This window comes from Lepidochelys kempii, chromosome 1 (genome assembly GCF_965140265.1).
Source record: "Lepidochelys kempii isolate rLepKem1 chromosome 1, rLepKem1.hap2, whole genome shotgun sequence".
NCBI classification, from domain to species: Eukaryota; Metazoa; Chordata; order Testudines; family Cheloniidae; genus Lepidochelys; species Lepidochelys kempii.
The window spans coordinates 43,314,773-43,338,338 of NC_133256.1; the positions used below are offsets into that span (position 1 = coordinate 43,314,773).

General features: G+C 41.6%; 1 protein-coding gene across 5 annotated transcripts in view; it reads left to right on the plus strand.

Annotated features, from left to right (window-relative positions):
- The window catches only part of CDK8 (cyclin dependent kinase 8), a 197,984-nt gene that overhangs the window by 154,580 nt on the left and 19,838 nt on the right, over nucleotides 1–23,566 (plus strand). For all 5 annotated transcript variants that reach the window (XM_073340405.1, XM_073340395.1, XM_073340415.1 and 2 more), the window contains 4 exons: nucleotides 1,850–1,981; nucleotides 11,748–11,891; nucleotides 14,699–14,768; nucleotides 16,251–16,323. In XM_073340405.1, coding sequence (XP_073196506.1) covers nucleotides 1,850–1,981; nucleotides 11,748–11,891; nucleotides 14,699–14,768; nucleotides 16,251–16,323 — 419 coding nt within the window. The remainder of the gene's footprint in view (nucleotides 1–1,849; nucleotides 1,982–11,747; nucleotides 11,892–14,698; nucleotides 14,769–16,250; nucleotides 16,324–23,566) is intronic.

Sequence of the window (23,566 nt, forward strand, 5' to 3'; positions counted from 1 at the left end):
TGAGAGCAATGGGAATTGACTTCAGTAGGAGTAGAATTAGATCAATGCTGAGCACGTCAGAAAATCCCACGCTTTAAAATTTTAGCACCCTTTTGAGGTGTAACATTGATGATAGAGACCAAGGTCTTCTATCTGCAAAACAGGTACAGCATGGACAGCAGAAGTGAACATTTCTTCCCATTACCTTAATCTTCATTGAGCATGCACTTCCAAGAGTGAGCGTGTAGGTCAGTCTCCAGGCACATTTCAGTGTCAATTGTGTTGGTGATTTTTGTGATGTAGACAATTATCCATTAGTATTTGCTCACAGACCACCAACTTATTTCGCAAGTGGTAGTTACGTGCAAAGTCATTTGGTGGTAACTTTAGATTTCTACTAAATTTGGTCAGACGTTGCTGAGGGACAGGTGAAAGATTCTGCATCTGACCACCAGTCCTCTGAGCCATCCAGTCCCAACAGTAGAAAAGCCTTCATTTCTAAGTGTATTATCAGTTTGAAAATTTTGCAATTTTTTTAACATGCTTTTGCAACAGTAGGAAAAGAATGCATAAGTATCCCCATACCAGGGGCTTCCACTCTTCCAGTATTAATACTTTTTTAAAAAACACATAACTGGTATATTTAACATAAAATAAGCTTTATAGACTTCTTATGGTATTTTGAGTCCACTTTTTACTGGGTATTTTTCCACATTTTTTTCATAGATATCTATGAATTCTTCATATCATGGGTTATCTTGATTTTTTTAATATAGAAAATTATAAAATGTCTCTTTTTAAATGCCATAAAATAATTTAAAGTAGGGAGGCAAATAGTTACTTTAGATTGTGGAGCAAAATTAGATATGAGTATTTACTCTGCAAGTTTTCCTCAGTAGCTGTTTTCCTTATTACATGTGGCATGGGTTTAACCCGTTCTCTCTCAAAACTGCTATAGGCCTCACGCTCCTCCCCAGTCCTACTCAGTATATATAGGCTCCCATACCACCATACCAAATTCTTCGGTGTTTGGGACTTCGAAAACCTGATTTAGTGGGAATACCCCCATTCTCTATCCTCTGTCCATCTTGTCCTGTACCATCTAAATTCTGGTCAGTTCAGATAGCGCTGTGAGAAACTGTAGATTACAAATCCCAACAAGCAGTTTAGACAGAATATTTTTCTTAAGGTTTTATTAGTAAAGGGAAATTTTCCCAAAATGGAAGACATTTTAAAAGCATAGCTTAAATGGTTTCATCTTGGTACTGGCAATACTCTGTGACCAGTTTAAATTGAGAGAAGGCTTTCAGGGAAGAAGATACCCTCATGATTGGAATCACCTCTTGTCTGGGGCATGAAGGAAACCCTGCTTCAATTGCAACCAGCTTTTCATAGGTAGTTCTTGTATCATACATGTATGTATTATAAATCATTCTAACCTTTACAGAATTACTATTTCACCCATTCCCCCCCCCCCCCTTAATGTTTCCTGAACAAACAGCCCTGTGATAATGGCATATTCCACCAGGCTGAAAACAGACCATGGCTGGCCAATAAGGACTTACCCAATGTTCTGAGAGCTACACAAGTTGGCATGCTTTTTTCAGAACAGTAATAAATTCTTGATTCTAAATGGCTTGCTTTAGTAATGATTTATAATGATATACTTCATAGGTGATGATGCTGAATAATTTCAACATAAACTATAAGGAAATGGTAAAGTTAGACTATCAGGATTCGTATTTACTACAACATGTTTGCTTTTTAGCACAATTTTGGTAGACCTAACAAATGAGCTCAATCATTTCATTTGATCAACGTGAAGTTTTCTTAACTTTTTAAAGCTTTTTTTTTTTTTTTAATTTTGCAGCTGATATGGGCTTTGCCAGATTATTTAATTCACCTCTGAAGCCTTTAGCAGACTTGGATCCAGTAGTTGTAACATTCTGGTATCGAGCTCCAGAATTACTTCTTGGAGCAAGGCATTATACCAAAGCTATTGGTAAGTAAAATTAAGTACCAATTTATTAATATTTTAGTTAGGCAAAATATATCTGAATTGCTGAAACATTGGCATGTGAATACAAGTATGGGAGAAGTTAACACGGGTGGAAAAGTACACCATTCAATTACTTGAGGAAACATTAATCACTGACATTTTATTTAGTTTAAATACTATTCTTAAAACTGTTTCCTGACTAGTAAACATAATAAACTCAGATGCCCTTGATGTCTAATTTTATGTAGTTTCTTATCATCTAGAAATTTCAAAAAAGCATATTATTGCTTGCAATAGAATGAAATATTGACACACCAGTTAAAATTGTCAAAATCCAGAAAATGACAGCAGGGAACAGAGTACTTTAGTTTTATTACTTTGGGTTTTTACTACTTAGAGTTTAACAAGCACATAAAGGAGAATTTCAGTTTATGAAATGTATAGATTGGAGAAGGTATTAGCTGCACTGAAACTATGCTGACGCTGTCAAGATTGACATGGCTGTGACACACCTTTCATTTACTATTTTTTATTTTCTTTTTCCCCAAAGAAACCTTTGCATTTTCTTGTGAAAAATGACTAGTTTAAACCTGCTGTTCAATGGGAGGGTTGCCACCCAGAATTTTTAACTCAATGCAGTTAAAGATAAGTTATTAGAAATAGGAAGATAGGTTCTTCCTCCATTCAAGTCTATCTAGAAGAAGCACCAAAGTTGGGGGAAGTCACTTTCCTCCTAGTATTGCCCCTGCCGGTACTGATCTGCTTTGAACAGCTCCAGCACTGCACTGCTGAATCTACTCTGCCACACTCAGCACTTGCTGTCAGTCTGTGAAAAATGCCAAACATAAAAGAGAGGAGACTGTGTGTGGCAGTGGTACAAACTATCACAGAGCAGGCTTGATAGCAGTATGAAGTTCTCTTTAGTGCTTTTAATAGCTTTTTAAAAGACTGATAAAGGCACAGAAGAAAAGAAGGAGGGGGGGGTGTGTGGGACTGGAATTCTCTATTCCATGCTGTCTTTGACTACTTGGCTTGCTAGAGGGAGTTACCAAAAGGTTGCAACCCTCTTAAGAAGGACTTCTTCAAGTAAAGTCCCGAGAGGTGTTCAACTCTAGGTGAGTTTATGCCCCACGTATCTCAGATTGGAGATTTTAGATAGCAAGGTCCATTCGGCTCATGATTGCATCCCCTGCAGCCTCCTGCCCTGCACCGAGGCTATATAGAGCTGCGTGGGCAAACCGCCCTCAAGTCTTTCTCAGCTGCTTCAACCTGAGGTGGAGTCTCAGCAGTATCTGAGTTGAGCTTGCCTCAACTGTATTTTTCTCCTGTTCTTACTAGTTAGAGTTAGTTCTTAGTTTCCTTTGTGTGTATTAGCTGTAGAAATTTATATTTATAGATTTAAAAACAAAATCTCTTAAAAAAAAAAAAAAGATATTACTTATACTATTAGGATAAGGACTATTGTCCCTTCACCTCTTTTTGTTTCTCCCCCTCAGGGGAACTTAAACCCTGGGAGGGTATGCCTGGTTCTCCCGGGTTTAAACTCTGCCTTTCATGCTGAGTGTCTATCCTGGTCAGTCACAGACACGTCCAGTGTGTTCAGTACTTGGGGCTGTCACACGTTCCCCAAAAGTGTAATTTCTGTCTGCAGTTAAAATCAAGGGCCAGAGAGAACTGGGAATGTAAAGTACGTCTTCTCAAGATAGAGAGTTCGCTCTGACCAGCTTCTGACCTGAGCCAGGGGATTCCCCCATACCGTGGTCTCCAAACAGGTCAACCGCTTCTCTTCCTCATCCCCAGATGAAGCTGTCATGCCTCCTTTACTGTTCTTGGCCAACAATTTTAAATGGTTCCAGGATCTCATTAAAAGGATAGCAGCTCCTTGCATATTCCACTGGAGAAAGTTAAGGAGTTCATAGAATCATAGAAGATTAGGATTGGAAGAGACCTCAGGAGGTCATCTAGTCCAATCCCCTGCTCAAAGCAGGGCTAACACCAACTAAACCATCCCAGACAGGGCTTTGTCAAGCCGGGCGGTAAAAGCCTCTAAGGATGGAGATTCCACCACCTCCCTAAGTAACCCATTCCAATGCCTCACTACCCTCCTAGTGAAATAGTGTTTCCTAGTATCCAGCCTAGACCTCCCCCACTGCAACTTGAGACCACTGCTTCTTGTTCTGTTATCTGCCACCACTGAGAACAGCCAAGCTCCATCCTCTTTGGAACCCTTGACATTCTGCACTCTTAATCATCTGTCTGCATCATTAATGAGGCCTTGCTAGACCCTGCAAAAATAATTTGGCATACCCCTAGCCACAATATCACCTACCTGTAAGAGGGAAGACAACAAATATTATATTTCCTCTAAGGACTGTGAAATTATTTCCAACTCCCGTGTGGTCAATGATCTGAATCAACATGGCAGACAGCACCACACTAAATTGACTCAATACAATAGAGACATATAGCATCTTGATTTATTTGGCCGTAAATCATATTCATTGGCTAGCTTAAAATTTAGGATAGCCAATTATCAAGCCATCATGGTGAAACACAGCCATGCTAACTATTCAAAACTGAATGCCTTTATTGAGCATCTTTCAACAGACCAGAGGAAGCAATTCCAGGCGATCATTGCAGAGAGCCAACTGTTTGCAAGAACATCTCTGCAGGCCTCTCTGGATGCTGCTGATACAGCTGCTTATTCAATCTTCAGGGTATTAGACATGAGGAGAGCCTCCTGGCTTTAGCACTCGGCTTTTCTGAGGGAAGTCAAAAATTTGATTGAGGACCTTTATTTTGATGGATCATAGTTGTTTGCAGAAAAAAATGATCAAATCTCTGCATGCCTTAAAAGACTCAAGAGCCACCTTGCGCTCTCTGGAAATTTACACCCCTGCATAAAAAAGAAAGTTCAGTAAGGCCCAGATGGCACAGAGATCTCATCCCACTCAGCTTCCTGCCTCTCAGAAACATTACGTACCCCAGCATAAGAGAGAACAGTTCCAGGGGAGGAACCAGCTACTTCTCAAGCATCAGCCTCACAACCCACAACTTCAAAACACCAATTTCGAAGGGCTGATCGAGGTGCTGAATTACCACCCCCACTCTTATCTGCTGCAACAGTCTGGATGTCTCCTTTGCTTTGGTGACCAGCTTTCTCATTTCCATCAGAACTGGGAACATATCACTGTGACATTCCCCAGGGTACAGCTGTGTCCCCTCAGTGCTCCAGCCTGGGGTGCCTCTTGCACTGCTTTGCTGTAAGAACATCCACTTCTGGCCTGTTCATACATAGCCTCTAGCATGTAAAATCGCTCCCAGCTGCACAGTATTGAGTGCTGCTAACTAGCCACTCATCAATTAAACTGCAGTCTCTCTAGTCCAAGACTTTCCTGCCGAAATGTGCATCTTGTACTGTCCAGTACACTGATGAACAATGCAAGCTCTTAGAAAGTCCATCATTTCATCAAAGGAAAATGATATGCTCCAATCTTGTTATCCCATGTGGAGTTTCCCACATATTTTAATCCAAACGCACTGGTTATGCTAAAACAATAAGATGTGTTTATTAACACAGAAAGATTTTACAAGTGATGGTGCATAAAAGTCAGGATCAGTTACAAAAAGAAATAAAAGATTAAACACAATTTAATGGCTAACTTAACAAACTAGCAAAATTCAAAGCAAAGGTTTTCCTCACCATATGCTGCAGTAAATTTGATATCCTGGGTCTCCTTTCAGCCAGGGACTCCTCCCCCTTAGTTCAGTGTCCTTCAGGTATTCATTGATGTCATGAGCAGAGACATAGGAGGAGGAGTGAAGTCAAGTGTTTTCCTCCCCTCTTTATAATACAGTTTTTTGTGCTAGAAACATCCTTGCTGAGTCATGATGACACTCAGTCTGTTGTGGACATGAGGTTTGAACCATCCTTGTGATGAAATGTAAATTTCTTGTTTACACCTTTCCCACTACTGGAGAATGATTGCGTAAGCAGGTGATAGCCCTTTAACACCTGGCTGGATGTTAGTCTGTCCTTTGTTCCTGAGAAATTGGTTTGGGTCTTCTTTTCTTAAACTTGGAGAATGTTACAGCAATGATACATAGTAGAATCTTATAACTTCACACACATTGTTGATACATTTATTTTATCAGGACAGTAATGTTCAGCAGATTAGACATTTCAAATGATACTTCACAAGGCATACTTTTTATAAAATTTATCACAGTCTCATAAAAATGGTGACCATAGTTGTATAGACCATCATAATCAGTACGGGCAAGTGGGTGTTAGAGATCGTTTCAACAGGATACTCCACCCACTTTACCTCCCTCCCTGGATATGACCCCTTTCCCTGTGCCTCTTCAGGTACCCCTCTCACAAGCACCTTTTGCAACAGGAAATTGACACTCCCCTAAATCTGGGTGCTATAGAACCAGTTCCCATGCAACCCAGAGGGAAGGCATTTTATTCTAGGTGCTTCCTGGTACCAAAAAAAGAGAGGTGGTTGAGACCTATTATAGATCTAAGATTACTCAACAGATTGAAAAGATTCAGAGGTTCAAAATGGTAACACTTGCAGAAGTAATTCCATCACTGAACCAAGGGGATTGGTTCTTGGCTTTCAACCTTGAAGATGCTTACTTTCATATAGCGATCCCCTAGCACAGAAGTTTACTACACTTCACTCTGGGTCAAGAGCACTTTCAATACATGGTGTTCCCGTTTGGTCTCTGGTCTGCACCTAGAGTGTTCTCGAAAGTTTTTTCTGTGGTAATGGCTCATCTTTGCAGACGAGGAACTGTGATTTTCCCCCTACCTTGACGATTGCCTGTTCAAAGAGCGGTCTTTTAACAGTGCTTCTACGGCCACTCAGAGGGCCATAGACCTGTTTCTCAGACTGGGACTGCAATTAAACATCCAAAAGTCCACCTTAACTCTGGTGCAAACTCTGGAGTTCATAGGAGCTTGCCTCGATTCAGTAACAGCCAATGCATTCCTCCCTTCACACAGGTTGCTAACCGTAACCAATTTAGGCACTACAGTCCAAGTCAGCCCTCAAATATCAGCCAGAAATTATCTCCAGTTATTGGGACATATGGCAGCTGGCATCTTGGTAATAAAACATGCAAGACTTCACATGCACTGCCTCCAAGGGCTGGCTCAGAACTGTTGATTCATCAAGCAAACAATTCTCCATGCCTTTGGCAGGAGAAAAAAAAATCAACTAGTGGAAGAACCCACATAATGTTTGTTCATGGATCCCCTTTGCTCAGCCATCTCCAACATCAGTAATAACAACGGATGCACCCCTACTGTGACGAGGAGCTCACCTAGATGCTCACACTATTCAAGGCAGGTGGTCTCCTCTCCAGTTCACCCTTCACATCAACATGCTGGAACTCAAAGCCATCAGAAATGCCTGTATCCATTTCCTCCTGCTGACCAGGGCAAATGCCTAAAGATCATGATGGACAATGTCATGCATATTTTACATAAACTGTCAAGGGGGAGCAAGATTGTCTTCCTTTTGCACCGATTTGGCACATATGAAACTAAATCAACATTTCAGCAGCTTACCTTCTGGGCGTACAAAACAGTACAGTGGATGCTCTCAGCAGACACTTCTTGTAAGATCATGAATGGGAGATAGATCCCACTATACTCAACTGCATATTTTAGTGTTGGGGTGTCCCACAGATAGACCTGTTCTCCCCAGCCAAGAACAAGAAGCTCTTGAGGAAGTCTGGATCACCGCTCCCTGGGAGATGCCTTTCTCCTTTGTTACAGTCCAAGCCTTCTGTATGCATTTTCCCCGACTTCCTTGATATCAAGGTGCTGTTCAAGATAAGGAAAGCCAAAGTTATTCTCTTTGTTCAGACATGGTCAAGACAAACTTGGTTTCCTTACCTGTATCAGCTCACTGCTTGTCAATTGATCACTCTCCAGACAGTCTCCCATCTTCTCTCTCAGGACACTGGTCAAATCCATCACCCCAACCTTGGGGTTCTTTTGCTCAAGGCATGGCTGCTAGGTCAGGGGAAGGGCAAACTACAGCCTGTGTCCTGGATCTGGCCCGTCAGGGCTTTCAATCCGGCCTGCGAGATTGCCAGCCCCATGGTGCAGTGGGGCTAAGGCAGGCTTCCTGCCTGTCCTGGCCCCACGCCACTCCCAGAAGTGGCCGGCACCATGTCTCTGCAGCCCCTGGGGGAAAGGGTAGCAGTGGGCTTTGTGAGTGGCCCTTGCCTCCGGGCACCGCCTCCTGCAGCTCCCATTGGCCAGGAATGGGGAACCGCTGCCAATGGGAGCTTCGGGGGTGGTACCCACAGGTGAGGACAGTGCACGACGGAGCCACCTGTCTGACCCCACCCCCAGGAGCCACTGCCGGACATATTGGCCACTTCTGGGAGCAGCATGGGGCCAGGGCAGGCACGGAGCCTGCCTTAGCCCTGCTGCGCGCCACTGCCACCCCAGAGCCACTCGAGGTAAGTGGTGCCGAACCAGAGCCCGCACCCCGAACTCCTCCAGAACCCCATGTCCCAGCCCCCTGCCTTGAGCCCCCTGCCACACTGCTACTGCACCCCAACCCCCTTCCCTGAGCCCTCAACCCTCTCCCTTGCTTCACCCCTCCTGCTCTGCAACCCTCTGTCCTGAGCCCCCTCCCGCACTCCGCACCCCCTCCTGCCCCAGCCTTACATTCATGGCCCTGCATACAATGTCCCCACCCAGATGTGGCCCTCGGGCCAAAAAGTTTGCCCACCTCTGTGCTAGATGGTTTGCAGGATTAGAAACAACCCGTTCTGAGGATGTAAAGAGAGTGCTGTTACATAGCAGGAAACAATCTACTTGTGACGCATATACTCAAAAGTGGATGAGATTCAAACACTGGTGTGACATAAAAACATCTTTCACCTACATCCTCTCTATCATTTGTATTAGATTACATCTTAGAACTAAAAATGACAGGATTATCTTTAAACTCCATAAATATGCGTTTGGCAGCTATTGTGGCCTTCCATCATATAGTAGAGGGTTTTTCTGTCTTCGTTTATTCTACAATGAGGAAGTTTCTCAAGGGACTGGACAACATCTTCCCACTAATCAGATGCCCTACACTGGCATGGTATCTCAACTTGGTACTCAGATGTCTTACAAGGCCTCCCTTTGAACCTTTAGCCACCTGCTCCCTTCTGCCTTGTCTATGAAAACTGCCTTTAGTAGCCATTATTTTGCTCTAAGAGTGGGTGAAATAGGAGCTAAAATGACATACCCCACCGCCACAACCTTCTTTAAGAATAATATCACACTGCGACCGTATCCCAAATTCCTGACAAAGGTATCTTTGGACTTCCACATAAATCAACCTATCCACCTTCCAGTTTTCTTCCCTAAGCCACATTGGGATAAACGAGATGCAACATTACATACACTTGATGTCAGGAGGGCATTAGCTTTTTACTTAGACAAGACTAAGCCCTTTAGGAAATCTCCCAGATTATTTCTCTCCATTACAGACAGAATGAAGGAATCTCCAATTTCGAAGCAAAGACTCTCTAGATGGCTATTTGGCTGCATTACCTCCTGCTATCAGTCTCATGATCTTCAACCTACCTCTAAAGTATTAAGTCACTCCATGAGATCCCTCTCTACAGGCTTTCTTAAGAATGTTCCCAGTCACAGAAATATGTAGAGGTGTGACTTGAACATTCACACATGCCTAGGTTTCTCATGCCATATTTGGTTCTACTGTTCTACTTTCAATCTTTAACTTGACTCCGAAGCCCCAGCCCTCCATAGACGGTACTGCTCAATAGTCACCTAGAGTGAAGCACACAAAGGGGCACTACTCAAAGAAGAAGAGAAGGAGACTCACCCTGTGTAATAACTGTGGTTCTTCGAGATGTATCCCCCTATGGGTGCTCCACTACCTGTCCTCTTCCTCTCTGCTTCAGAGTTCTTCACAACCCGCTTTGCAGTAGAGAAGGAACTGAGGGAGGTTTGCCTATGCAACTCTACATAGCCTTGTGCCTGGGCTGAATGGACACTGCTACCTAAAATCTCCAATCTGAGGCACATGGGGCAAAAGTGCACCTCGAGTGGAGCACCCATAGGGACACACATTTCAAAGAACTATAGTTACTGCACATGGTGAGTGACCTTTTCTTCTTTCACTAGTGCATTTTAATCATTCTGTGAAACACATAGATAATGTCCTATATGTCAATAAAACACCCATTGCTGGACCAGCCTCTCACCCTCCCCACTTGCGGGGTCCAGTCTGAGCCCAAACATTGACACTGCAATTTTATAGCACTGCAGCCCAAGCCCTATGAGCCAGGCCAGTCACAGATGTTTTATTGCAGTGTAGATTTACCTTAAGACACTTGTGCATAAATTATTGCTCCTATAAAGCATTAACTTATACCTCACCATTGTGTAATTCCAATAGAAAATGTTAATTATTTTACAACCTTCTTAAGTTGAACACTTAAAAAAAATTTCCACCATTACTGCCACCTTTTTCACCAAGAATATTCTCACCATTAAATACATTTTTTAACCTATTGACCTCGTCTCTTTTTCTCTAAACCTTTGCTTGTCATCCTGTTGTTACCTCTTTCTGTAGCAATGTATCATATCAGCTCTTTATTTTCTGCTCACAGCGCATGGAGCTGCAGAGAAACTCACGGGCTTTAGCGCATAACTTTTTTTCAATATAGATAAAAACTCCATTTTGTGTGAACGTTGAATGGTGGAATTACGCTGTGTACATCATTTGGTTCCGTCCTTGTTCATCACCTTTTATTACCTGTTCATTACCTTGTTCATTACCTCATTCAAGATGCTGCTGAGCACAATGGTGTATTAGTTAGATATCTTATAAATGCACACTATAGAAATGTGATCTAGAAAATGCAATGTGTCTATAGAATTTACAAACTAAGGCACATCAGTAGGTTTAAAAGTTTTTCCTAAACACGTATTGATTTTGGAAAGTATCTTAAATATGTGACTAAACAGTACATGTATGTATATACTGTTAATTTTAATGCTCTTGAAAGGGGCAATGTGACATGACATTCTAATAGTGGTTAAAAGGGGGATTGTTCCTTATTTATGTCATGTTTTTCAGTTTGTGAGTTTGGGAGATGAAGTTTTGAAAGTGAGTTATCTCCGAGCTTTTGTAGGGAAAAGTCAACATTTTTCCTTATGAAAATTTCTTTTGAACACATACCTTTTTGGGAATTTATTAGTATCCAGGAGCACCTATGGGCCTCTGACGTTTTGAAATGTAAAAAAGGGCAAAGGGCAGGGGAAAGGGATACAACATAAAAGTGAAGTGGCGAAGGTGAAAAGTGATAAAATCAAGATTTGATTTGTTTATTTAGTTAAGATTTATAGACCGTTCCCCAGTAGGCTCCCAATTTAGTTATTAGTCAACTAACGTCTAGTCCCAGTGAGTAGTAGTCGCAAACTTTTAAGCTATTGTGTGCTTTCTCAGCTCTCATCATAAAAAATTACTGTGCATTCTTGAAAATGAATTACTTACTGTGCTGTACACAAATGATTGCAGCCTAGAGGTAAACTTTGAAGTGTTTCAATCTTATAATAGAAATCTCTAGTTCCACTTGAATACTTGACATTCAGGAGCCTTATTTCTTAGAATTTATAAGATATTTAAGAATTATACTTCTACCTGACAAAGATCTGTGGGTTTTTTTTGGAAAAATCCATTTGATTTTATTTCTTTTCTCCTTTTTAAAAAAGATATTTGGGCGATAGGGTGTATATTTGCAGAGCTGCTAACATCAGAGCCAATATTCCACTGTCGACAAGAGGACATCAAAACTAGTAATCCTTATCACCATGACCAGCTGGACAGAATATTCAATGTAATGGGATTTCCTGCAGGTACATATTGTGTTTTTTTTTAATTACTGCTGTTCAAACCAAGATATGTGTGTTTGAAATTGTTGCCATCTTTGCATATGAAGGTTGCAGCTGATCAAAGCAATAAAGCTGTTCAAATATGATCTTTGTTTCATGAAATGCAAATTCAAGAGTGAGTCTAAATATAATGCTGCTACCAAGTGAAATTTTGTATTACTACTACTACTGATAGGATTGACTTTGTAACATCTGTGTGTATATTCAATATTTTACCATATTTAAAAGGATTGAATTTTCTTACAGGGAAATAAAAACGTGAGCAGTATTTCTGCGTGTCTCCTCCGTGTTGTGTCTTAGATACTTTAAACTTTGCAGAGGACTGACAGATATAGGCAAAAAGTATTGCACCCCACTGGTAAATCTTTAGCAAATGTTTAATTATTGTAAAAATTAATGATTTTTCATTTTCAGTTTTCTGTTGTGGCAGAAAATATACTAGTGTGTCTTGATTTGGAAAAACTGCTTTAGTTTAACCAGAAAACTGAGGGTCAGGCCTAAGCCCAGACCCAAAGCAAATTCCAAACAGCGAGCCTCTTGCTATGCCTTCTCCTCAACCCCTGGTAATACCTTGTTTAGATGCCCCTGAACATCTGTTGGGTTAATGGGATGTCTTGTGGTGTTTATGTGGCTACTGGTGTGTTGTCAAAATGATAGAGGCCTTATTTTAATATTTGATCCCTCTCTCCTCATTGTGTGTGTTCCCTCCTCATCCAGAGTCCATTCAACAGGCTTCTACTAATAGTCTTGTTCTTCCACCACCTTGTTAGACTCTCCTCATTGGCTTCCTGTCTCTTATTACAAGAAGTTCAAACTCTGTCCCCACTGTCATATTCACTCCCTAGTTACTCTTCCTTTTTTTTTCTGAACACTTCATTTCCATTTCCCACTCTTGGTTTCATGCCTTCCATCATGCTACTCCCAACTTGTGGAACAATCTTTCTTTCCCCATCTATCTAGTGTGCCTTCTCTTTCCTCCTTCAAAAAAATCTCCTTAAAGCTGATATCTTTAAGCAATCCATTCTTCTCTCACTATTAAACTATTTTTTTCATCTTTATCTTGCTTTATTTAGACTCTAAACTCTTTTGGTGCAGAGATTTTGTTTGTGAAGTTCTATGTAAATATATAGTACTGTATTAATGTTTTGTAATAAGTTTGGATTGGATTGTGTAAAAGTTGATCTTGGTTTGAAGGTCCCCATTTCTTACCCAAGAATATATTTGTTTATCATTTTATTACTTTAAAACCTTTTCTTGTATCATTTGCCATTATAAAACCGTTAATCTGGTGCAAAAGCCAGACAAATATGAGAGGGAGGAAAAGGAAATACAAACAAAATACAAAGCAGGAAACAATTAGATAAATTCCCTCCGTAGTTGTTTCTAGATTTTTATTGACCTCATCTTCTATCCAGATGGACCAACAAAGTCCTCAGTTTTTCAGGTTGATGTCGATTCTCTGTCATTAATGCCATGCAATCATAAACAGTTGTAAAGTTCAGCAGCTCGTAAAATTCCAGGAGTACAAACCTAAATTATACAGATGGGTAGATTTTTCAAATACATAGCTACAGGAGACTGTCATACAGTCTCTAGGCCAGAAACATGATTCTTTGTCTGCAGGAAAATGGTAAATGCCATCCCAGAGAACAGGAAAAAACTTAGAAGAAAAAGAAGCTACCAACTTGGAGCTTTGGGATTGACTATATGCTTAAAAATTATTTACAAAGTGAAAAATACATCACAAAGTTCAGGGTCACATTAAAATAGTTTTAAGTTATTTGGTGTTTTTTTTTTTTGCCTTATATATTAATAAATTGAGAAATAGATTCCTTATACATAGTCTGTGCTTGATATATCTTAATAATTGCTAACATATATCCTTTAATTACACCATGTTTCTGGGATAGAATTGGCTAAAACTTTTATATTTGTTGAAGGGAGGTTGCAGCTGTAGTGGCTGCTGCAGATTATGGGTAATGCCATCCCAAGCACCCCAATGGCAAAACAGATGACGCAGAACCACTGCACTAAGCCATCAGGAACTTGGGGCAGTTAGAACAGGAAAGGCTGAGAGGAGGAAATGATACAGCTACTGATTTCCTTTTGGGTTCTCTGATATGGTGGTTGTGATTGATCTTGGTGGGTTTGACTTGGTGTGAATCACTTCTCCAAGGCAACTTTTTAGGAGGAGTGGAATATACTGCATCTTTGGGCCTCATTATCCATCTTAGTGAGCAATGAAGGTAGTTCCTGTGGGTTGGGACTGACTCAAGCTGGCTTGTCAGTGTGTCTTTGTGATTTCCTGTTAGATCAAATTTGTCACCCTGATACAAACTCCTTAAAAAATAAAAGAACCTTAATCAAAATCTTGTATTGCTACTTTCTCAATTACCTTAACGTCAGTATCGTCTTTAAATAAATGAATAAAACCTGATCTGGGAGGATGCTAATTGGAACATGATCAATTCCTGCTGGCATGTTAGTTTCATGTGAAATCTTGTACATAGTTTAGCAACTATTATTGCAGTTGGGGGTGGTATTTAAGGTTCTTAAATTAAGGAGTTAATTGGCACATTGTCAGAACCTGTTCCATTATTGTCCATTGTGAAGAGATACTGAGGGCATTCAAGGAATGTAGAGACTAGGACAAAGACAGGTTAGGTATGTGGGAAGAGAAAAATAAGATTAAAAAGAGATTTTGAATTGTCTTTTCCTCTATATACAAAAGAAGGCATATGAGAAAGTACTAATGCATGTTGATCTTGCAGATAAAGATTGGGAGGACATAAAAAAGATGCCTGAACATTCAACATTAATGAAAGATTTCAGAAGAAACACGTAAGTTAAAGTTTTGCTGAGCTTTTTAGAGAGATTAGTTGTCTATTTCATCTTAATTATAATTACCTTATTTAAAAATACTTTGCTGTAGTAGGCACCATCTTATAACCATATGGTAAAGGATGAATATGAAATTATTATGGCTTAGATGATGGAGGAAATACTTAATTATATTTAAATGAAATTCCTTAAATACTAGGATGCTTAAAACTCAGTATACTGTGGCTGTTCAAGTGTAGAAAATGTTAGAAGCCAGATACTGGTTATCCAGAAAGCACTGTTTAGTGAAATGAGAAGTAAAGTGGCAAATGTGAAATTGATGATATATGTGAGCGGAACTGGATGACTCTTGAGGTTGCTAATCACAGCCTTTCATAGATGTTACAACTTCAGATTTGTATCAAATCTATGGTGATGGAAAATTGTTCCTTTGTGATAAATATGTCAAAAGAGTTGGTGGCCTGACTCTACTTCCACACAAACTGTCAGCACAACTGGCAGTCTCAGGCTTGGTCTACACTAACGAGGATCTAAGTTACGCTTGTTAAGTTGCATAAATGATGTAACTGAAGTCGAAGTAGCTTAGATGGACTTACAATGGTATCTGCATCACACATGTTCTCCCGTCTACATAGCTTCCGCCTCTCGGAGAGGTGGAGTAGTGAAGTTGCATCTTCACTCGAAGATGCATCGCATCTTCACTCGACTCACTAAATCGATGCCCGCTGGATCGATCGCAGCAGTGCCGATTTAGCCAGTAGTGAAGACAAGCTCTCAGTACTTGGGTCAAAGCTAAATAGGGGGTGAAGGCAAGGGGGGGTCTCTTAGAACTGGGTTTAGTCACCTTGAAAGAGTAGTTTGGCTTTGTCTGCAGTAGAGAACTGAACGGTTCCTACTTGAACCTGTTGGATAGAAACAATTTAATACAAATGGCTTAATGTGTCCACACTCACCAGGCAGATTCTGACCTGTTGCAGTTTAGCCTTGTGACTGAACTACTATGTTTTAAACAATAGCAGTTGCATTGCCTCTGGGCACCTATTCCAAAAGCAGTGAATTTTGGGAGATTCTGAAAGGCAACCCATTGTATTGTTAGGGCAGTGTTGAAAAGGCTGACTAAATATTTAAGCCCCATGCACGCTGGCACTAAAACAGTATAGACTGATAAAATGATATTTAAACTTGCTGAAAAGGAAGCCTAATCGAAATAGGATTTGAGATGCATGATCATTCAGAGCACTTTTGTTTGTGGTTGTTTTGTATGTTTTACAAGCATGCTAGGAGGACAAAAGTGTTATTTCTCTAATGTCAACAAGGAAGCCTCCGCTGCCGGTGCCTGTGCCTTACCTGTTCAGTAGACAAAAATGGAGCTTTAGTCTCCAGAGCTGTCAGTCAACATCTTTCATAAGCACTAGGTTAACTTTCTCTAAAAATGCCCAGTACTAACATTGAAATATACAATACTTTTTTTTTTTTTTCCAGGTATACCAACTGCAGCCTTATCAAATATATGGAAAAACATAAAGTTAAACCAGATAGTAAGGCATTCCACTTGGTAAGCTTCTGGTAATCATATCAATTGAAAGAGCCACATATATGTTAGCAGTGGTCAAATTTGGGGCTGGGCTGGTGCCAAATGCTCTTTCACTGAATTTATTCGCAGTGCTCCAAACTATTAACATGTATTTCCCGAACTGGAAACACTGCAGAGTACTTCTCATTTATTGCTCCTGACTAAGAGAATAATTGCATGAAGAATTTAACTGGTTTGGAATTTGAATACAATACATCACAGGTTTTTTATATTTAATAATCATGGTAAATTTGTGGTTTTATTTTTGTTACTGTAGATCTGTTTTTAATGCACTTTACTGCTTTTTCATTTGCGTGTATTTTAAAAAAGCAAATTAAAATCTATTTGTGATACAAAAAATCATTAAATCTGGAAGATGCATATTGATTTGAATATTTTCCTTATTTAGCATATCAGATATGTACTCTGGGAAATATTGTATTAAACTTTGAAAGTTTAGTTTATCAAATTTAAAGAGCCTGCTTCCTAGAGGCACAACTCTTTTTTAGTGGCTTATTTATAGATACTTCCTAGTAAAATGTTCTTCTCATAAGCTGTGATAGCTGCATACCAAAATGTTTCCTCACTAAAACTCTGACTCAGCAATGTACTTACGCTTTTGTATAACTATAAGGACATAAGTAGTTATATTGCTTAAATAACTTGCTGAATTGGGGACTGATTTTTTTGTGTTGTTTTCAAACGGATATATTGTAGAACTGTTGATACATTGCTTATATTTAAAGAGCATTTAGGCAAATTTAAAAACCTAGACATAAAGTACTGCTGACCTCTGTCAGCAGGTTTAAAGAGAAACAAATCTATCGATTTAACTTGGAGAATTCCAGCATCTTCTTTCCAATGTAAAGATATAGATATATACAGGTTTCAGAGTAACAGCCGTGTTAGTCTGTATTCGCAAAAAGAAAAGGAGTACTTGTGGCACCTTAGAGACCAACCAATTTATTTGAGCATGAGCTTTCGTGAGCTACAGCTCACTTCATCGGATGCATACTGTGGAAAGTATAGAAGATCTTTTTATACACACAAAGCATGAAAAAATGGGTGTTTACCACTACAAAAGGTTTTCTCTCCCCCCACCCCACTCTCCTGCTGGTAATAGCTTATGTAAAGTGATCACTCTCCTTACAATGTGTATGATAATCAAGGTGGGCCATTTCCAGCACAAATCCAGGTTTCCCCCCCCCCCCCACCTCCCCTCACACACACACAAACCCACTCTCCTGTTGGACAGTCTCTACATAAAAGAATAAATGGACAAAAATCAGATGTCAAGAAGTATAACATTCATAAACCAGTCGGAGAACACTTCAATCTCTCTGGTCACACGATTACAGACATGAAAGTTACGATATTACAACAGAAAAACTTCAAAACCAGACTCCAGCGAGAGACTGTTGAATTGGAATTCATTTGCAAATTTGTTAAACCCTGGATTTGTGCTGGAAATGGCCCACCTTGATTATCATACACGTTGTAAGGAGAGTGATCAATTTAGATAAGCTATTACCAGCAGGAGAGTGGGAGAAAACCTTTTGTAGTGGTAAACACCCATTTTTCATGCTTTGTGTGTATAAAAAGATCTTCTATACTTTCCACAGTATGCATCCAGTGAAGTGAGCTGTAGCTCACAAAAGCTCATGCTCAAATAAATTGGTTAGTCTATAAGGTGCCACAGGTACTCCTTTTCTTTTTATAGATAAATACATCCCCCTCATTCAGCTGGTGGGCAGAGGCGTGGGCAGGCAGCTCTGCGTGCTGTCTCCACCTCCAGGTATCGCTCACGCAGCTCCCACTGGCCGTGGCTCTTGGGAGCCCCCCAGGTGAGCACCGCCCAGAGCCTTTCACACCCTGTCACGTGCCCTAACCCCCTGCCCCCTCCCACACCCAAACTCTGCTGCTGCTGGGGGGAAGAGGGGAGGCACGGAGCCAGGTAGGGAGCCTCCCAATGTCTGCTCTTCCCCCTCCCCCCCCAGCACCAGCTGCCTGGCCACGCCTCCACCTAGGAGCTGAGCGAGGGGGATGTTACCACTTCTGGGGAGTCCCCCAGGTAAGTGCCGCCCACGAGCCCGTCTCACCCTGTCCGGTGCCCCTGCCAGCTCCCACACCCAAACTCTGCTGTGGGGGACCCCGCGGAAGCACGAGACTGCCCCAGCAGCGGCTGATGTGCCTGGTGCAGGGGCTACCTGAGCTGCCCCTGAGCCAGGCACATCGGCCGCTGTGGTGGTCACGGAAAGTCATGGAATCCATGACAAACTCGCGGCCTTATCTATAAGTGAATAATACTCCTTTGACAAGTGCTGTTGGACATGAAGTTTTAAATAGTGAGATGGACAATACAACATCACTGTTGTACTAGTCTCTGATTATTGTGATTTGAAGTGGGGTTAATTATAGTTTGTAGAATTTGGAGGCCTAAGATACTTCCAATAATTCCAAATGCTTTTGTCTTCCTTTAGAAGAGATGCACTGCCTTCTGCCTGCAAGTTTGATTACATTTGACATTACTGTAGGCAAAATATTTCACTGCTAGCTCTACATAGTAATACAAAATCTTACAGAAGCACAGAATTGCTAGTTAAGAATAACTGACAAATTTCTCTCCCCCTTCCCCCCAACATACACCATTTTATCCTAATTCTACAGCATGTAAAAGAGGTCACTTAATCAAGTTTTCAGATCTCCATTAGGCAATCTAATAGCAAATCCAATTATGCAAATTTTAGTGTCAATCTTGGTAACTGATTCATACTGATCACTTCAGCATTAGGTAATGCACTTATCATATAAACCCAAACTGCTTTTCATTCCTTGCCAGGAGCCAAAAATCCCTACTTTTCCCTACCTAACTGCCAAAATCTCTAGTTTCCTCTTGACAGCTTCTGTAGTACAGTTAAGCATTTCCAGTAGAAAATTCTGGACCACTTTGAAAATTAAGATTAAAAATGTATGGGCAGCATAACACAAGTTTAATATAAAATTAAATATCACTGGGAATACTGTAGTGATTCTATTATTCATTTTCATATTTAATTCCTCGGGGCACAACTGGAATTAAATCAATTTTTTAATTTATCTGAAGCTGCTGCATTTCCAGTCTGCTGCAAGGGTCTTCTACAAAATGTAGGTCAAGCTTTCCATGTACTACAGGTCTTGATAATAAGCACTTTTAATATCCCACACAATAAGACAATGGGTCACTTTGGTTCAGAGCAAATTAGCTTAATTGAAGAAGGGTGAATGGTCTGGCCAAGTTCGCCTGAAAACTTCTCCTTTGTTTTCCAAATCTTGAAGGTCTTGAGATTCATTTTGCTGTTCAGTGGAGACAGTAAGTCACAAAGTAATCATGGATAGAATGTGCTCACAAAATGTTTTGTATTTGTCCTCCCTCTCGTCTCCGCCATGGTATCACTACAGGGCAGCAATTGTTAAGATACCTTAACAGTGTATGTCTTATCTCTAATGTTTTTGGATTTCCATCCCAAAAGAAGGGATTAAAACAGGGTGCAAGATCAGGGCTATCCATACTAATTCCACCAGAGCTTTTGGGACAAGCTCCAGAGGGAAGATTGAGTCTGAATATGTTCATGCAATTACACATTGATTTTTCCCTCTTGAAGTTGGCATTTCTTTGGAATTGTTCCCCTGACTCACTCCCCCTTTGTTCCTCTTCAGCTTGATGCATTAAGGTGAGGCGCCCTCTTAGAGACAAAGAACTAGCTTTGGTACCCCTACTCTGACCTTGATCGCAGAGTGTGGTCCTTTATAGTACACAGTGTGGTTGCTCCTCTGTTGCTTGCTTTGGGGGCAAGCCCTCTTTATAGTCTAGCTGTTGGTAAGGATTGATCACCAGAGGGTGAATCCTGCTGTCTAGTTTCTAAACAGCAACTAGTCCCAGTGAGAAGCCTCTCATCTGTTATCCCTTCAAATTCTATAAGTGGGGGTTTTACCCCACTGAACTCAGCCCTTACCCACTAGTCTTATTTGCAATCTCTTGTTTTGAGGGAACATGGATTGTAAAGGAGTTCAATGAGGTTTAAGGTTATTGATTCCAATAAGAATCTTGTTCTTATTTTCAGCTCATGTTAACTTTACTCTTTTGGAATTTAAATTGAATTGTTCTGCCTAATGTTTCATGTGGGCCTAGACATTGGTAGGGTCTCTTTCTGCCACTCCCCCAAAGTCTCTGTCTGATAGATTTGTGGTGATGGAATCTAGCTCTTCAGGTTGAAAGATGCCTTAATTTAATTCCTGTTCCAAAGGGTAAAAGGAAAATTGTCCCATCAGTTTGTGATAGACATAGCAGAACACTAGAAGACTCAGTCAGTTCCCCAACACAATCTGCAGCAAACCCATGAAATCAGACTCTATGGGATCCATGAAAATCCTCTGCTCTCTCTGCACCAATCCCCTCCCAGACCTACTCAAAACTCCTCTTTTTTATTATGCACGTGTTCTTAGGCAAACTCCCCAGTACCCTCAAAGACCCTCTTTTCTCTCTCTCTCTCTCTCTCTCTCAACCAGATCAGACAAAACACTTGCATAATTTCTTTATATTTTATTATACTACTTTCTGACATCCTAATGTAATTAGAAAGTATCCCAGAACCCAGAATCTTCTTCGAGTAGTTCCTATGGGTGTTCCACTGTAGGTGTGCTTGCGTTCCTGCACTGCTGATCGGGGAACTTTGGTAGCAGTGTCTGGTAGACCCACACATGCTCTCTCTTTCCTTGCCACAAGGCTAGTCAGCACACGCGGGCTAACCCCATTGAGTTCCTTTTCAACCGCCCTGGGTAGAGACAGAGCTATTAGCAGTCCGTTAACGACTATTATCTCAACCTTACTTTTGTAGCCTAGAGCTTAGTTTTTAGTAGTAGTTGTTGCAGTGGGTCTTCTTTTCTCAAAAAAATAAAATAATAAAAAAAATCTATACCTATAAAGAGATTGTATTTGTTTTTCTTCCTGCCCTTTCTTGTTGCCCCCCCCCCCCCCAACGGGGTATGCCTGGTTCTCTGGGCTTCAAGAAGTGCCTCTCATGCAACAAGGCTATCCCGTAGCAGACACACATTCACGATGCTTTCGTTGCCTTGGGGAAGGACATGTCTCTAAAATATGCTCTCTGCCAGCAGCTTAGACCTTGGTCTTGCAAGGACAGAGCTGAGGCAGAAGATTATATTCATAGAGGCACCCCTCACACCTTTACGGACCCACAACAAGAGTCACCAAGCAGATGTGAGTCTTCCCCACACCCCTCAACATCCAAGAGCTATGGGGTGAAGACATCAGCTGCTGCTGTCTCTCGTAAATCAAAAAAGAGAGCTGGAAGTCCCCCCAGTGAGCCACGAGCTAGCCGCAAACAATCCCCAGCATGGTTGGTATCCTCGATACTGTCTCCACCGGGACAGATCAAGCCTGAATACTCACGGCTCAGGACAGTCTACAGCGGCAGGTATCATTGATACACCTCCAGATTCAGTGGGCATGGGCACTGAGTCAACAGCACTGAGGGAGAAGGACAGGAGCAAGCACTTGAAGGCACTATCATTACCAACATCACATCTGGTGCGGGCAAGATCTCTGTCCTCCCTAGCACCACCAGTGGCACTGAGCTGGTCAGCACTGCTGCAGTTCCAGTAATCGAGGGACCTCCGTATAACTGGTGTGCCAGAGTCTCCTCTCCTCAGTACCGGGACCTCCACACCGGGTCTTTGTCCAGCACAGAAGTCTTACCCATTGCTTTGCCACGCTCCCCTGCTCTCTAGTGCAGACTCGGATAGCGAACCAGAGGAGGGGGTTCTCAATAATCCTCCCATGTTCCCTACAGTGCCAGATATTAACAGGGTCCCCGGGCATATCCTCATATGGCCCCACAACTGTTATCCTGGTACGGTCAATCATGGACACCACCACCGAGCTCTATGCGACCACCACCCCAGTGGCCATACTGGGACCCCTGGGCTCTACATACTGCCCCCATACCTCTGGGGCTCCTAGCCCCACCCAAGAACCCTGAGATGTGCTCCCTCGGGCATGTCATCCAGGGCTTCAGAAACTCCAGGAGAAATCCTGGAGAATCATAAGAGTGATTTTGAGGAAGAGGCGACCCCAAAGACCACATCCTTTTCCATCTCAGATGAGGCTGTCATGCCTCCCGCACCATCCCTGGCAGATTATTTTTGCCTCTTCCAGGATCTCACAAGGAGAGTTGCAGACTCTCTCCAGATATCGCTGGAAAAAGTCAAGGAGACACACCGCAAGCTCCTTGACATTCTCCATTCATCTTCCTTCTCAAAAATTTCCCTCCCTATTAATGAGGCTCTCCTTGATCCTTCGAAAACCAGATGGCATATGCCAGCATTGCTAACTCTGACATGCAAGCGGGTGGACAAAAGAGAGACAGAATTCCCGGCAAGAGGGACAGAATTCTTCTTCCACCCAACTTCATTGTTGTGGATGCTTTAAATACATTGTTTTAATGTGATTTAGATGGAATGCGAGTCTCTTAGCTAATGACTGCTGCTCTCCTAATGTGGCTGCTGACAAAGGCCTTACAATATGGCTACAGGAAAAGGCCTTATCCTTACAACGTGTTGGTTGAGGTGCCGATAGATCACTCCCCAAAACTTCTACAACCAACCATCGCTACCCACCCATTTGGCCACCGGCTGGCAGCGTTCTGCGGCACCTGGGAGCACACAACATCAGACCAATGGGTCTTAGAGATCATTTGTAAAGGGTACTCTACCCATTTTACCTCTCTGCCCCCTCCAAAACACCCTTCCCCGACCCTTCTCACAAGAGTTTACTATGACAAGAGGTAGATAGTCTCCTCGTTAAGAGCCAGAGAACCAGTACCTCAACATCTATGAAGCATAGGGTTCTACTCTTGCTATTTCCTAATACTCAATAGGAAGGGAGGTTAGAGATCCATGAGAGACCTCAGTTTGTAAAAAAGTTTGTAAAAGCTCAAAAATTCAAGGTGGTCGTTTCAGCAATGATAATTCCAGTGTTGGAACAGGGAGACTTGTTTTCAGCCCTTGACCTTTAGGATGCCTACTTTCATATTTCAATCATACCGACTCACAGGTGATTTCTCAGGTTCATTCTTGGACAAGACCACTGCAGGGTGCTCCACTTCCGGCTATCATTGGCCCCGAGAATAATTTCCAAAATTCTCTCAGTGATGGCCTCCCACTTACATGC